Source organism: Gymnoscopelus braueri (assembly GCF_963280865.1).
Source record: "Gymnoscopelus braueri genome assembly, chromosome: 3".
Classification (NCBI taxonomy): domain Eukaryota; kingdom Metazoa; phylum Chordata; class Actinopteri; order Myctophiformes; family Myctophidae; genus Gymnoscopelus; species Gymnoscopelus braueri.
In genome coordinates this window covers 48,334,554-48,349,553 of record NC_137612.1, presented here as the reverse complement: position 1 = coordinate 48,349,553, position 15,000 = coordinate 48,334,554, and the positions used below count along the sequence as shown (strand labels likewise).

At 42.6% G+C, this 15,000-nt stretch overlaps 1 protein-coding gene across 3 annotated transcripts in view; it reads right to left on the bottom strand.

The window, feature by feature from the left end:
- The window catches only part of LOC308082382 (glutamate receptor-interacting protein 2-like), a gene marked incomplete at its 3' end in the record, with an annotated part of 198,701 nt that overhangs the window by 34,950 nt on the left and 148,751 nt on the right, over positions 1–15,000 (bottom strand). For 2 of the 3 annotated variants that reach the window (XM_080424107.1, XM_080424108.1), the window contains exons 2-3: positions 11,213–11,290; positions 5,620–5,755 (exon numbers count right to left, since the gene is read on the bottom strand). In XM_080424107.1, the coding sequence (XP_080280233.1) occupies positions 5,620–5,755; positions 11,213–11,290 (214 nt within the window). The remainder of the gene's footprint in view (positions 1–5,619; positions 5,756–11,212; positions 11,291–15,000) is intronic. The other variant, XM_080424109.1, reaches the window with a different exon arrangement.

The window sequence follows — 15,000 nt, the reverse complement described above, 5'->3', positions numbered from 1 at the left end:
TTAAGCTTTCATTCAAGCCCTTTTGTGTATATGTAGGACAAGTACAGTGGTTACTGGAGCTCTTCAAACTTTGAATAAAACATTTTTTACACAATATCTGCCTAAATCATATATTTTCTTTTAGTCCTGTGCCACCAATAAACATCAGTGGCACAAAACACAAAACCTGGAATACTGACATGACCCTAAGGATTCAGGAAATGTATAATTTGCCTATAATATGTCATTCTGCAGGGGTGATTTTCAGCCTTATATTACACAAACAATTTTAAGAAGCTAAACAGACCAAAGGTCACATTTCATTTTGACACATGAATGTGTGACACAGTGATATCATTTAATTTAATTTGATTGAATTTATTGATATAATTTATAATATAAATTAATGTATTTCTAACTCATCCAGGTATAAATATTGTAATTCATAAATTACAATTAACTAAGTCCCATGAAAACAGAACAGCAAACAATTAAAAAGTGTTAAAGTCCTGTCACAAACATTTTAAAAGGGGTAATAGAGTAAATATGATTAAATAACTTTTAGGCATGGGTTAGTTGCACCTGTTAATTCATGGAAGGGGGTTTCTCAGTTCAAATGGGCTCCACCAATCCCTTTGCCCGAATCCCTGTTGACCAAGCCATAGAAGAAACGGTGAACAAAGACACCCAGACAGCTGGAGGGACAAAGAGATTCAGCTTGAAGCCAGGAACTGTGACTGAATATTACCTTACAGCCGAGTACAGAACCGTGTTCCTCAGACATCTGAGAGACTCGATAGGTCAAGGCAGTTCCAAGCTGTCCCATGCATCCAGATCTACAGGGTCCAAGGATCAAAAGAGATGATGAGGATATCAAGGCTTTCATTGACCTTATGGAGAATAACAGGCTCAATCCTGTGGCTTCAAATAGCATTGATCTGGTTGGCCTCTCCACTGGCTCCATTGTTCCGCCTGATGTGACCAGGGATCTCTTGAGAGCTCCTGAGATAGGCGAAGAGGCCTACCAGGTATTCAGACAAACAAGGCCCACCAACTGTTAAATTCCATGACAAGATGACCAAGCAAAGCCTAAAAACATTCTCCAATATCTACACAAAAAGATCTCATGGAAAGAGTGGTCAGAATGTTGTTCTAAAGGCTGATAGGAACCTGTTCAGTCACATGATCCTGGTGGCTGAAAGTAGGAAGGTCAATATGAAGGATGTTCTTGCTCACCCACTTGGCCCATTGCCATGGGCACTGGCAAATGCTGATGGGACTTCACGGAAAACCAGCAAAACACATCCCAACTCCATCTACTTGCATCATCGACGGAATGAGCCTAGTTCAAAAACTGAATGGTGAAAACGTAACATTTAAACAAGGGGCAAAGTCAGTTTTGAACCGGGTCCTCCAGGAAGGCGCACAAAGTGAACGTATTGATGCTGTATTCGATGTCTACCGCAGGACTTCCATCAAGGATGCAGAACGAGTCAACCGGGGTGCAGACACAACACTCGAGCACAAGCACCTTGTTGGTGGACACTATGTAAAGCAGTGGCGAAAATTAAGAGAAGCCTAATCAAATTTCCGGTCGAGTGAAATTTCTAGTCGAGTGGAAACTCCCAGAGTACACACACCTGCTGCAAGGCAAAGTCCTGTACATGACCTGCGAAGAAACGTGTTATTGAACGGGCAAACTACCAGGCAGCAATCTAGAACTGCTGTCTACAAGCATCTCCTGTTGTGCCAAGCCCTATTCTCCATGGATGGACTGACAACGATGGCAAGCTGGCCATTCACCTGTGCGTTCCCCATCTGCACCAGATGTGGTCTTGGAGCCGTTGTCCTGCAAGTGTGTGCGTTCGTGCAAACTGCCAGATTGCACGTGCCTGTCAAATGGACTGACCTGCACCGACATGTGCAGGTTGCAGACCTGCAGCAACCAAAAACAGGCAGATGATCCACAACCAGAATTTGAACTTGGGGAGTCAGATGAAGAAATTGATGACCAGTTTTAATGTGTGACTTAAATGTGTGTGAGGCTTGTAAAAAACATCTACCCGGCAGCTAAACCATGAACAAGGATATAAGGAAAAAAGAGAAAAAAGCAAATAAAGAATAAGCCATACAAAGAAAAAACTGAACAAAAAATAAAGTGGGTTGGCACAAGGGACTGAAGTCTCTTGTATAGTGCGATCAACCCAATGTTGCACAATGTAGACTATAGCTATATACTGTTGATGTTACTACACTGTTGTTACTGCTGATATACAGTATATGTAGATAAAATGACACATAATTTCATGCACATACTTTCATGTTGATCTGACTACTACTGTGACTCATGAACTGCTTTATTATAAAATGCTACTATTGAACAAATACTTAAAACGAGTCTGTGTTGTAACTGACTATAGTCCGATTAGTTTCGCATTCAAACTGCTTGTTTAATATAAGGCTGAAAATCTGTCCCTCAGAATGAAATAATATGGGTAAATTATACATTTCCTGAATCCTTAGGGTCATGTCAGCATTCCAGATTTTGTGTTTTGTGCCACTGATGTTTCTTGATGGCACAGGACTAAAAGAAAATATATGATTTAGGCAAATATTGTGTAAAAAATGTTTTATTCGAAGTTTGAAGAGCTCCAGTAACCACTGTACTTGTCCTACATATACACAAAAGGGCTTGAATGAAAGCTTAAAGTGTCCCCTTAAAAATGATACCAAACACTATAGTGATAAATATTGAAATATGTACTCAACAGGAGCCAATACCAAGATATGCACCTGCATCTAAAATGGCTTTTTTCAATGGGGGAGGGTAACTGCAGCAGCTGATAACACCAATTTAGCTGTGACTCAGGAAGGGTTATCATACCAAAATGTTATCTACAGACATAGAGCTTCTCAAAAATGATAAGTAACCTTTGCCACCTTTCGGGTACCGACATCTCGTCTGGCCCATGGACTATAAGCTACAACTACTCCAACCAGAACTTATAACCAGAAACACATACACCACAATGGAGTATATAGCCTTCTATTGGCATAAAGTACATGATGAACTTTCTGTGCGGACGGCGGCAAAACTAAACAGCAGCCTTTTGCTTCTGCCACCAGGGGGGGCAAAGAAAATATATGAACATATGTTCTTACATATGCAACATATATCATATATGTGACATATATACGAAATTGTCCGCCTGCATATATGTCTCTATATATATGTACATATACGTGGCATATATGTGGACATAGAAGAGACATATATTTCCTATATATCCACATATATGCACATATATGAACCTGAATATGGCATATATGTAGCATATATTCTGCATATACTTGCCATATATTGGCAAAAGGGGGCCCCCAAGTGCAGCCCAGCCCCCCCCCCCCCATAAAATCGCCTATGGCCAGCGGTAAGCCTACCTAATGAGGTAACTGTGCTCTCACAGTCTACCCAGCAATGTACACACATTCTGAACAGTTTGATGTCATTAAAATGTATCTGTAATGCCTAATCCACTGTGTCAATTAAATGTTTCTTTATGACTAGTCAATCAAAGGGTACAATTTTAAATGTAGAGACGGATGAGGGAGATCTCAGTCACAAGTGGATAGCACTGTTCAGCATGCAATTACACCAAACACAAACACTTTGGTATCCTTTGTCTTTAACATCCCAGCCTCCAACACCTTTGGTTTTCATTGACATTTAATCTGCAGACCAATCAAAGGAACCGCTGAAGCGTTGTGCAAGTAATGAATAAGGGGAGTGAAAAACACACAACCGTGCGTAATGGTCGTGCAATGACAATGACCTTGTTGCAGGTGTAACAACACAGGTACTAATGGGATGAATTAAACACATTTCTAAGAGGTGACAATGGCAACGTTTGAGTATACCTATTCTGACATATGAAATCAGAGCAGATTCTCTGAGCATATACCGAACGCACCTGATTGAGATGCATAAAACTGAATCAGGCTTTATAATAACCATGAAACATAAATAACTATAATTCCGAGGCTCATTTCAACAGAGGCCTCTGGGCTCAGGCCACAGAAATCCAGCCCTGCCGGCTTGGGTTTGTTGGCATGTGGTCTTTGACTTGATGCTATGAATGAATTCTAAGCCTTGCAGCATGGCATCCTGTCTCCAGCAAAATTTGTCAGCAAAAACGTTTTTTTGAGACTCCAGTTTTATTTTCTTAAGGGCACTTTTTGACTCAAATGTGGGGTAAGATTTTAGCACAACACTGCGTGCGTGTGCAGGCACGTGCACACATAGACATTAAGCCTCTGCTATTTTACCTGTCTGTAAAAAAAAAAATAAGAAAAAAAGTGCTCATAAGCTTTGCATCTTGAAAATACAACCATTACTTTAAAGAGGTGGTGCCATGTTTTTGCACTTTTTCTGTTTTTCATGTGTCTATGAGGTTGATAGAACTTCATTAAGCCCCCCGGTGGTGTTCTTATGGTGTTTTATGTCTTCTCTGACTATTTGGAGTTTCTTCCTGGAGGCTGAAACCTTGAGGGTCAAACGTGCCAATAGAGAAACAGCACTTTAGTGACATCACAAAGCCCACACCCTCCCCCTCATTATCATAACACAACAGGTGTGGGCATGAGGAGGAGGAGGGACTAGGACAGGTGGGTGGTGCTAAGGTGGTGGAGGAGGTGCTAAGGTGAGAACCAGGTATACTTAATGCACTGGTGGGTGTGTCTACATAAAAACAACATTTTAACACTTACTGTACACTTTTTTTTTGTTGAAAAAAATCCTTACATAATAATAATACCTTATGATCAGGTTTTAGGGTTGAAAAATATCATGGCACTCCATCTTTAAAGGGATAGTTCACCCAAATAATTACTTTTTTTCTATCGATTAGTCACCCCAATGAGACTTGAATTCATGGATTTTTTTTTGTTTTTGCCGCATTCCTAAGCCAATAATTTGATGACCAGTGGACCGGTAGGCAGCGGTTCCGGCAGGAGACGTCTCTTTGTGTCTCCAACAGGAACCGCTGCCGGTCATCAAATTATTGGCTTAGGAATGCGACAAAAACAAAAAAATATCCATCAATTCAAGTTTCCATTTTTGTTTTCGATAGAAAAAAAGTCATTTTGGGGGTGAACCCCTTTAACTTCATCGAGATAAAGGACTAGAGTAATATCCTGGTCAAATGTGAACTGTGCAGGACATAAAACGTTGTCCACATCTAGTAAACAGTCGAAACTCGATTAGAAATCGCCACAGCATGCAACCAAGACTCAGCTAAACAGATTGATTGGCAGGTATGTTGTTGAGGACATGCTTCCTACCGCAACCGTTGAGTCCGTTGCCTTCAGAGACCTAATACCGGTGAAAGCGGGGCCACTAGTGCAGAAATACGTTTTATTGTTCCACTACATTTCATAATGAATAGCTATGGTCTTTTTTCTCCCTGTGCCACAGAACAACACTAAAACAATGTGTGTGCGTGTCCGTGTGCTTGTGTGTGTGTGTATATCGACTATTTTCGAGGCAACAAATGTTAAGAAATGTCAGGCCAAAAGGGCCCCTCTTAACATTTTCTGCACGTCGCTGTGCATGTGAGTGTACGTACTGTATGTGTTGTTTCTCACCTCGCAGCGAGCCCTCCAGCACGCAGGTTAGAGACCCGTGGTTTGCCGTCCTTGTCGGTGCCTCCAGAGATGGTCAGCCCCAACGTGGAGCCTTCCTTCTTCACCAGCTCCACCATGGTCACCCCACGCACTGCTTCTGACCACAACAACAACACACACATCCATGCACACGCACACGCACACACACATCCACACGCACGCACGCACGCACGCACGCACGCACGCACGCACGCACGCACGCACGCACGCACGCACGCACGCACGCACACACACACACACACACACACACACACACACACACACACACACACACACACACACACACACACACACACACACACACCATCAATCAATCAATCAATCAATCAATATTCCAACATCCTCATGGCTAGGATGTGGGGCTGGATGGTGTTAAAGGCTGAATAACAGTCTGGTATGGTTTCTATCTCCTTCTAGATGCTCGAACAGCAGGTTGAGTAGTAGGGTGAGCGTAGCAACCTCTACTCCTCTTGTCTAATCTATAAGTGAATTGCATACCGTCGTTAAAATAGTAAAAATAGCCCAACTACAAGCTCACAACACATAGCAATAAGCTTGTAGATCGTCTATTTTCACTATTTTTGTGTGGAAAGGAAAGACACACACACACACACACACACACACACACGCACACACGCACACGCACGCACACACACACACACACACACACACACACACACACACACACACACACACACACACACACACACACACACACACATACACACACACACATACACACACACACACACACACACACACACACACACAAGCCCTTGCAGAAGCACAACTGATTTAAGCTGTTCATGTCAATATAGTTATATGAAGTCCTTAAAATAGTTTTTGTTACTCCGAGAGCGAGAGGTAATACATGGACCACGGGTCCATTTGGTTCCATTTGTACCCTCTCTGAGTTAAATTAGCGCTGGTCACTGACTGTGTACATTTTACCTGTTAGGTAGCCTATGTGCCAGAAAACACAATAAGCCCTCGAATCGGCATTTGAGTCAACAAATCGTTCAAATTAGCAATGGCAATGTAACATTACCGATCGGGCAGACAACCTGACCGGCAACAGCTGCTGCCCGGGACGGAGAAAAACACACGGCCAGTGGCCAAAGATAAAACTGAGAGCTGGATTAAGAAAATCTGGTGGTTCTGGCAACATATTTTGGCTAAATATGCTTCAGTTTACAAATGTGTGTAGCCTACAGAAACCCCTCCGCTGCTTTAATTGATATAGCAGCGTATTAGTTCCCCCGAGCTGGAATCGAACCACGTAGGGGCGAGTCGCGATCACTACAATATTATTCATTCATTTCATTGATAAGATAGGCCTACAAATCAGCAGGAATCACTGCTGTAATTTCATTTTCTAATATATATTCATATATAAGGCCAGCAATGTATGCTTTTATTTGAACTCATTCACTGCCAAGGGCGACTTTGACTGCTTTTTTTTCCAAAGGCCCAGACTGCCAAGGGCGACTTTGACGACTTTTAGTTTTTTAGTGGTTTTATAAAAGATCGCGCTGTTCTCTATCACCCGAGTGATCACTTTCACTTTGTACTCACAAGGATTTTTTTCCCCTGAAGTTCGCGAGACATGTTATTTTCAACGTGCTGCTGCAAGAGAAGGGGCCGTCGCGGTTGGAATGTTTGTTCTCTGGGCGACGCACACTGCTACCGGTTGTGTTTATAAACGGCCGGATGAGCGATAATAATGGATCAAAATGTTCTGTGGCCAGTTGAAAAGGTAAGAAAAGCGTACATTTTTGGCGAGAGACGGTATATTCACATGCTGCTACAAGAGAAGGGGCCATCGTGGTTGGAATGTTTGTTCTCTGGACGACGCACACTGATACCGGGTGTGTTTACAAACGGTCTCAAAAGTCGGACGTACTTTCCACCACAGCAGACAGTGTGCTCAGTGACGGCAGGAGTGAAACATAACTGTCTCAAACAGCGGAAATTGAACGCGTGACCTCACTATGACCTCATTAATCCATGTATGTGTCTGAGGTGATTCAATCTGTGACCCTTCACACACACTCACACACACTTACACACATTTGTATTACTAGATCCAAACTGTGAGGATATCAACGTTTCAGGACAGCATTGAAAATAACTGAAAAAATGCCGAAAGATCTGCTATTTTCTGATGTGTATCAGGCATAACTCCAATCCTATCAACCAAACCTAATCTCTAATTCCTAATCTTAATCCCTACCTGAATCCTTTCCTAATTGTAAGCCTAATTGCCCAAATCTTTTTTTTAACCATAAAACAAGCATTAGTACGGAGCCTCTAAAGGGACATAGCGTTGACATTTTTCATCGTGGTAAGGTCATGTATGGTGTGGCCACGACTTAATAACGTGTTACGTGTGTGAACGAGATCCTTAAATTGATCCCACAACTTAATTAAGGTGTGTGTGCACGCAAGATCCATCCGCATGTTGTGGTCACAAGATAATATGTCGTGTGGACAAGATCCTTAAGTTGATCCCACATCTTTTAAGGTATGCACACAAGATCCCTATGTTGTGATCACGAGATGATAATGGAAACAGGATCTAAAAAGCTTGGTAGGAAATCCATTTAGCATTGGCACAAGGATGCAAAGAGCAAATCCACAGAGCTGTTCCAGCTCTTTTATTGTCTTGGGGGGACCAGGAAAATTGGCCTCACAATGCTATTTCTCAAATTCTACTCTACTTGTGGGGATATCTCACAAGTATAGTAATACAAACACACGCACGCACACACGCACGTGCCAGGGACCCTCAGGCCATTTGTGTTGTTAAAAATGATTCCACTTTATTTTTTAAAAGATATTTTGGGGCTTTTCTGCCTTTATTGATAGTATATAGTAGAGAATAACAGGAAACAGGGAGAGAGAGGCGGGGAGTGACACGCAGCAAAAGCTGTCGGAAACGAGATTCGAACCCACGATGCGCTGTCAGGCTTTAGAGTCTATTATGTGGTATGTGCCTGGACCACCCATGATTCCACATTTTTCACACCTTTTAAAGGTTTATCTAAATGTCTACAAACGCTCACAACGCGTCACATTGTGAGCTTGTAGATTGGCTATGTTCGAATGGCTAAAGTATAACATAGGGTTAATGTGGTTAAACAGATTTTGATGCTATACCTATTATTAACTAATTTAGCTGTGGACCCTCTGGAACCCCCTCAAGGACCCATTGGGGTTCCTTTGTGTGTGTGTGTGTGCGCGGGCGTGTGTGTGCGTGTGTTTAATGAAGTTGTGCCGAAGAGCCCTTGAGCATGAGCCCACAACCTGCTCTGTCACTGTAATTGCCTCCCGATAAGAGACTCAATTAATTCACCTTGTGAACACAGCCACCAGCAACATGCTCACAAATTAACCCATTAAAACCGGGAACGCATCTGTGTAACCACTTTAACCATTATTTTATACTTTGGCTATTCAAAAATAGCAGATATGCAAGATTTTATATACAGATATACAAGATATTTCATGATTTCTTTTAAAATCGTGAACATTTGTGCAAATTTTTGAATATATATATTCATTTGTAACTCAAATCTTTACTTCTGGAGGTCCCTGGCACAAAATATTTGACAAATGTTTGCTTTAAAAAAATGATATTCAAAGATGTGCACACATTTTCGCGATTTTTCAAAAATAGCAGATCTACAAGCTGATCTTGTAGATCTGCTATTTTTGATCTGCTATTTTTGAATAGCCAAAGACATCTAAAATGACAGAGATGCTTTCCCGGATTGAATGGGTTAATAGGCTACCGACATTACAGAGACACATCTGCAGCATGGCAGGCTGTAGACAATCAATCTGGAAACCCAGAACCAAATGAGCGTGTGTGTGTGTGTGTGTGTGTGTGTGTGTGTGTGTGTGTGTGTGTGCGTGTGTGTGCGTGCGTGCCAAAAACCAAAACAGCGCCCTCTGCTGTTTGTACTATCTCACTTGGCTCTGGGACAATGACGACGTAGCACCCGTGCGCAAGGAAACCGGGGTTTTGGTCTGCCTTCAGCGTTTCACTTCCGGTGGTGCGACTATGTTTTCATTCCCACTAACAATATTTGTACACGGAACACTAACACCACTTCTCCCAGAGAACATGGATCGTTTTGGTTATAAGCCCACTTGTTTCTATGATGAAAGAGCAAGTTAAAATGTGAATATCTTTTCGTGGTTTTGTCTGCTCCGCGGACGCTATTGTTAAATTAGTTTTGGTTGGTTTCGAGTGGGGAAGGATCGGCGGACACGTAAATCCCGCCCACTACATTTGATTGGGTAAAGCGCGGCCTGCTTCCTGATCTGAAGGCACGCCCACTTGTAGCCCAGTGTGTACACGTTATGACGAACCTTCACGACAGATTCCAACGCAGAGCAGAATCTGTTCTTGAAAGATTAGTAGATAATAAACTAAAGGCAACTTACTTGATCCAGCAGCAAATAACAAACACAAAGCCAACACATGCTCAGAGATATTACCAGCCACGGTCCATTACAGAGAAGCACATATAGCTTAAGCATTCCGTAAAGCAGTGGATCTCAAACTGTGGTTCGGGACCATCAGGGGGGGTTCCCAAATGATTTGAGAATGAGAGATAGAGATAAAGATTGAGATGGACGTACGGACAGACGGATACATATTCTGTATATGTTGCATATCGTTGCTGTCCGGCAGGAACCAGCTAACATTCTTTTTCATAAATCAGTGCTATTGAACACCCTTTACGTCTGTGTGTTGGTAAAAAAATATTGAACCAATGAAAAGTATTAAAAAGTGCTAAAAAGTGCTTCTGACAAAAGCAGCTAAATCCATTGGCTCCTCAAACTTTCTGCTAAACCAGCTAACTCCAGCAAAGGGGGGTGGAGTTAGCTGGTTTTGCTGACTCCAGGCTCCACCCCCTTTTGACCTCCAACCTCATTGTGAGCTTGGAGGTCCATTCAGCTGTTCTTATCAAAGATGAACAAAACCTCCTAACTCCACTTTTTCATTTTTTTTTTCATTTCCTGAAAAATGAACATTTTGGAGTTAGCTGGTTCCTGCCGGACAGCAGAGATATAATGGATGGATCAATCAAGGAAGGAAGGAAGGAAGGAAGGAAGGAAGGAAGGAAGGAAGGAAGGAAGGAAGGAAGGAAGGAAGGAAGGAAGGAAGGACGGACGGACGGAAGGAAGGAAGGAAGGAAGGAAGGAAGGAAGGAAGGAAGGAAGGAAGGAAGGAAGGAAGGAAGGAAAAATTGATGGATGGATGGATGGATGGATGGATGGATGGATGGATGGATGGATGGATGGGTATTTGGGTATTTGGGTAGTTGGGTAGTTGGGTAGTTGGATGGCTGGGTGGCTGGGTAGTTGGATGGCTGGGTGGCTGGGTAGTTGGATGGCTGGGGCTGGGTAGTTGGATGGCTGGGTGGCTGGGTAGTTGGATGGCTGGGTGGCTGGGTAGTTGGATGGCTGGGTGGCTGGGTGGCTGGGTAGTTGGATGTCTGGGTAGTTGGCTAGGTACCTAGCTAGTTAGAGTGGTACATACCAGGTATACTGAGCCGCCTAGAGGACTGGTTGTGGTCGGGTCCTGACAGGTCCTTTGCTTTTCCGTATGGTCCATCATCTGGAAGACAGACAGACAGACAGACAGACAGACAGACAGACAGACAGACAGACATGTCACAGGTTAGCAGCAGTATTTCCTGAGCCCCTAAATATCGAATGTGATGAAATAATTCTACACTTTAAAAGTTGAAAAGCAGTCCCAGCGAGCTTCTTCTAAAGCCAACACTTTCCAGGCAATCAGAAACAAGTATTCATCCATCTACAATTTGCTAAACCAATTTGGGAAACTCTAGCCTCTCAACTCAACAGTGGTGAAAATGGAAACAACTTTCAATGTGTGTGTGTGTGTTTGCGTGTGCATGTGTGTGTGCACGTGTGCGTAAGTGTGCGTAGGTTTGCGCATCTGTCCTTTGCATATCTCGATTACCATCCAACCTATATATAAATAAACCTGGTATAAATACATGCATATTTGCACTTTAACTCTGGAATCCTTATTGTGGACATGTCATTATAGGCGAACGTCCTTCCTATATAAGAAGTCCCTAGAGGGTGGGTGGAAGGTGGACGGACAGTGGACGGTGGACGTCACAAGCGTAACACACAGATGTGCGAGGACACCGTTGCTCCGATGGCTCTGTCATGAGAATAGCGACACCAATTTACTTAAGTAAAGAAAAGCTATGTACTTCTTGCACCACTGTCTGCTGTGAAGTTAACTGGATACCTCTTAAGGCACTTGGGGAACACATTAGTTTAACCACTTTCGCTTGCATCCAATTGTCACACAAGCCAAACCTAAATAGCACACATTTGGGGCGCTGCAGCAGTGTTACAGCATTGTTAATCACTTCAAATGATAATTTCTTTGACCAGCGCAATATAGGACTGGATTTGAAAGCCACACGCCTGGAAATCTAGTTCTCAAAAATGTGCCCCAATAAAGAAAATTGAAAAGAAAGACATAGGAGATCTACAAGTCCACATCATGATGTGACAAGTTGTGAGCATTTTTATAAAATGTTTAGATAATTAAAAAGGGGGGGGGATACATTTTGAAAATAGGACTGGTGGGTAATCTTCTCTGGAAAAGAGTGACCATAAAATGCCTAAAAACGTTACAACATGGGGGTATAACCGTAAATATTGGATGTACTATCTTCGATCCATGGCTGTAAAAGTTTTTCTGTGCATTTTCTGCAGTATTTCATCACATTTGTGTGTGTTTGTGTATCTGTACACACGTGTGGGGGTGTTTAACACCCTCTCTGAATGCACACGTAGGCTTAACAACAGCTGTGACAGTGAAATGAAGGTTGTGGTTTATTGTTGAAGGTCTGAGGGGAGAGAGGGAGCTGCTCTAGTTTCTACACTCTGAGTCTGATGAGAGGACTTCAGAGAGAAGTTAGCACTGACATTATTTATTCATTCATTTGAGGTTGCGGTACTGCTTGGAACAAATGTGCTACCCAAGTGCCTTAACCACTCGAACCCCAGCATCCACGGTCTGGGGGGAACAAACACTGAAAAAAAGAGCGCACCAAGTATAGTTGCAACTCAGGCCCATTTTACTAGAGGGTTTTAAGTGGTTAAAGGGATAGTTCACCCCCAAAATGACTTTTGTTGTATCGATTAGTCACAATCAAATTATTGGCTTAGGAATGCGATGTTTGGGTGAACTATCCCTTTAAACTGTGCTCATGACATGGTTGGGGCAGATGGCCACCCACCCTAGAGCCTGGGTCTGACTGACGTTTCTTCCAATTAAGGGGGAGTTTTTGTGGGTCAATGTGGGTTCTCTACTCTATATGTAAAGTGTCTTGAGACTGTTGTCATTTGCCAGTTTTGGCACTATAATAAAATTGAATTGAAAATAGCTAGATTGTAGATTGTCTATTTTCAGCGAAGAGATTTAGTTTAGAGCGAAGAAAAAGAGAGTACAGTTGCCTCTCAGGTCCATTTAACTACTAAGTCTAGAGGGACTCCGTGGATAAACGAATGTGCCCTCCAAGTTCCTTTAGAGCCCTCCAGTTAACTTCACAAAGAATTCCAGACTTTAACTTGTAACAGAGTATTTCTACATGGCAGTATTGATACTTTTACTGAAGTAAAATCAACAAGCTCACAACGTGTTGCGGTGTGACGTGTTGCGAGCTTGTACATCTGCTCTTTAAAAAAACAAGGCAGTAAAGTGTTTAAGTCTGTCTGTGGGTAAGTCTGCCTGTCTGTGGGTATTGAACCAATTGAAAAGTATAAATTATAACTACATTGGATCCATTGGAACCATAAAAAAGGAACCTGTTCCTTTTTTATTACAGTACATTTCCTGGGGGGGGGGGGGGGGGGGGGGGGTTGTTATTGTGTGTGAGACAGACAGGAGGTTAGGGAACAACACAGGCGTGTATTATGTTCAATAATTCATTAGTTGGGGAATACATTCTGCTATAAAGTCTTGTCATAAGTCGTTAGGTCCGCTGGAAGACTGACAGACAGTCTGCCCTTGAGACAACTAAAGCAACACAGCAACAGACACACACATACGCGCGCACGGCAGACGCTCACACACTTACACACATCATACACAGACGTGACTGCGCGCAGGCAGACACACACACACACACACACACACGCACGCACGCACACACATATACACACATTGTATGCGCGAGCGCTGAAGCACACAGGATTCCCGCACGCCTACGCCAAAGACAGATCTTGCCTTGCCCGTTGGTGTGCCACACAAAGTTTGACAGCAGCTGGTTTTCAAACGTCAAACTTTCAGACAGTGTGTCTCTAACGGGGTTACGCGTCCCCCCTACGGGTACGTTGCGGTACTATACGGGGTAAGGTAATTTTATCAGTAAAAAACTAAAACCAATCCAAGAAATTCCATGAATTAGTATTGAAATAGCCGATCTACAAGACAACGCGTCATGACTGGTTGTGAGCTTGTAGATCGGCTATTTTCACTAGTTTGGGTCCCAGGCTTTTTCCCCCCTTTTTTGGGTCTCCATGCAGCTAAAACATTTAAGAACCACTGCTCTAGATCGTGCCGCTGACAAGCCCAACAATTATAGAATGAATTCATGATATAAAATTAATATGCAGCAGTTTGTAACGAAACGCTTCCCTGAAGACATAAAGCCTTCGGTAGACGTTCTGACAGTCATTATCATCCCTGCATGCAAGCAGTGCTGGAAAGTACCTAAGTACATTTACTCAAGTATACTGCACAATAACAATTCCTGCAGACAATGAAACGCAATAACTTTGTTTTAAATGTGGTCAAACTTCTCACCTAGAATTCAACCTGTTCTCTAAGTTAAGACATTGCATAGGTGCCATCACCACTTTTAAAGTAGTATTGCCAAAATCTCTCGCAGAGCATAACAAGGTATGTGCGTCTTTGGATAAAGGACCGAAAGATACCTATGGTTATTGTATGTTTAATTGTGAATATTTTAACAATGTATTCATGGTTCATATCACTGCAATTGCAGCTGTTTCCCAAAAATATTGTGTTCTATTGTTGGTGAACCCGAATCCCTACAGGGTGGTCATTAGTGATTCAGCCCTCTAGAGAAGGCAACTGGATGTTGCATCTTTCATGCATCCAAGAGGGTTAAAGGGATAATTCACCCAATGTTCTTTTTTCCCTATCAATTAGTTGGAGTTAATTCATGGATATTTTTTAGTTTTTGTCACATTCTGGTAGGAGACACAAAGGAGACTCTTTGTGTCTTCTACCGGGACCGCTGCCGGTCATCA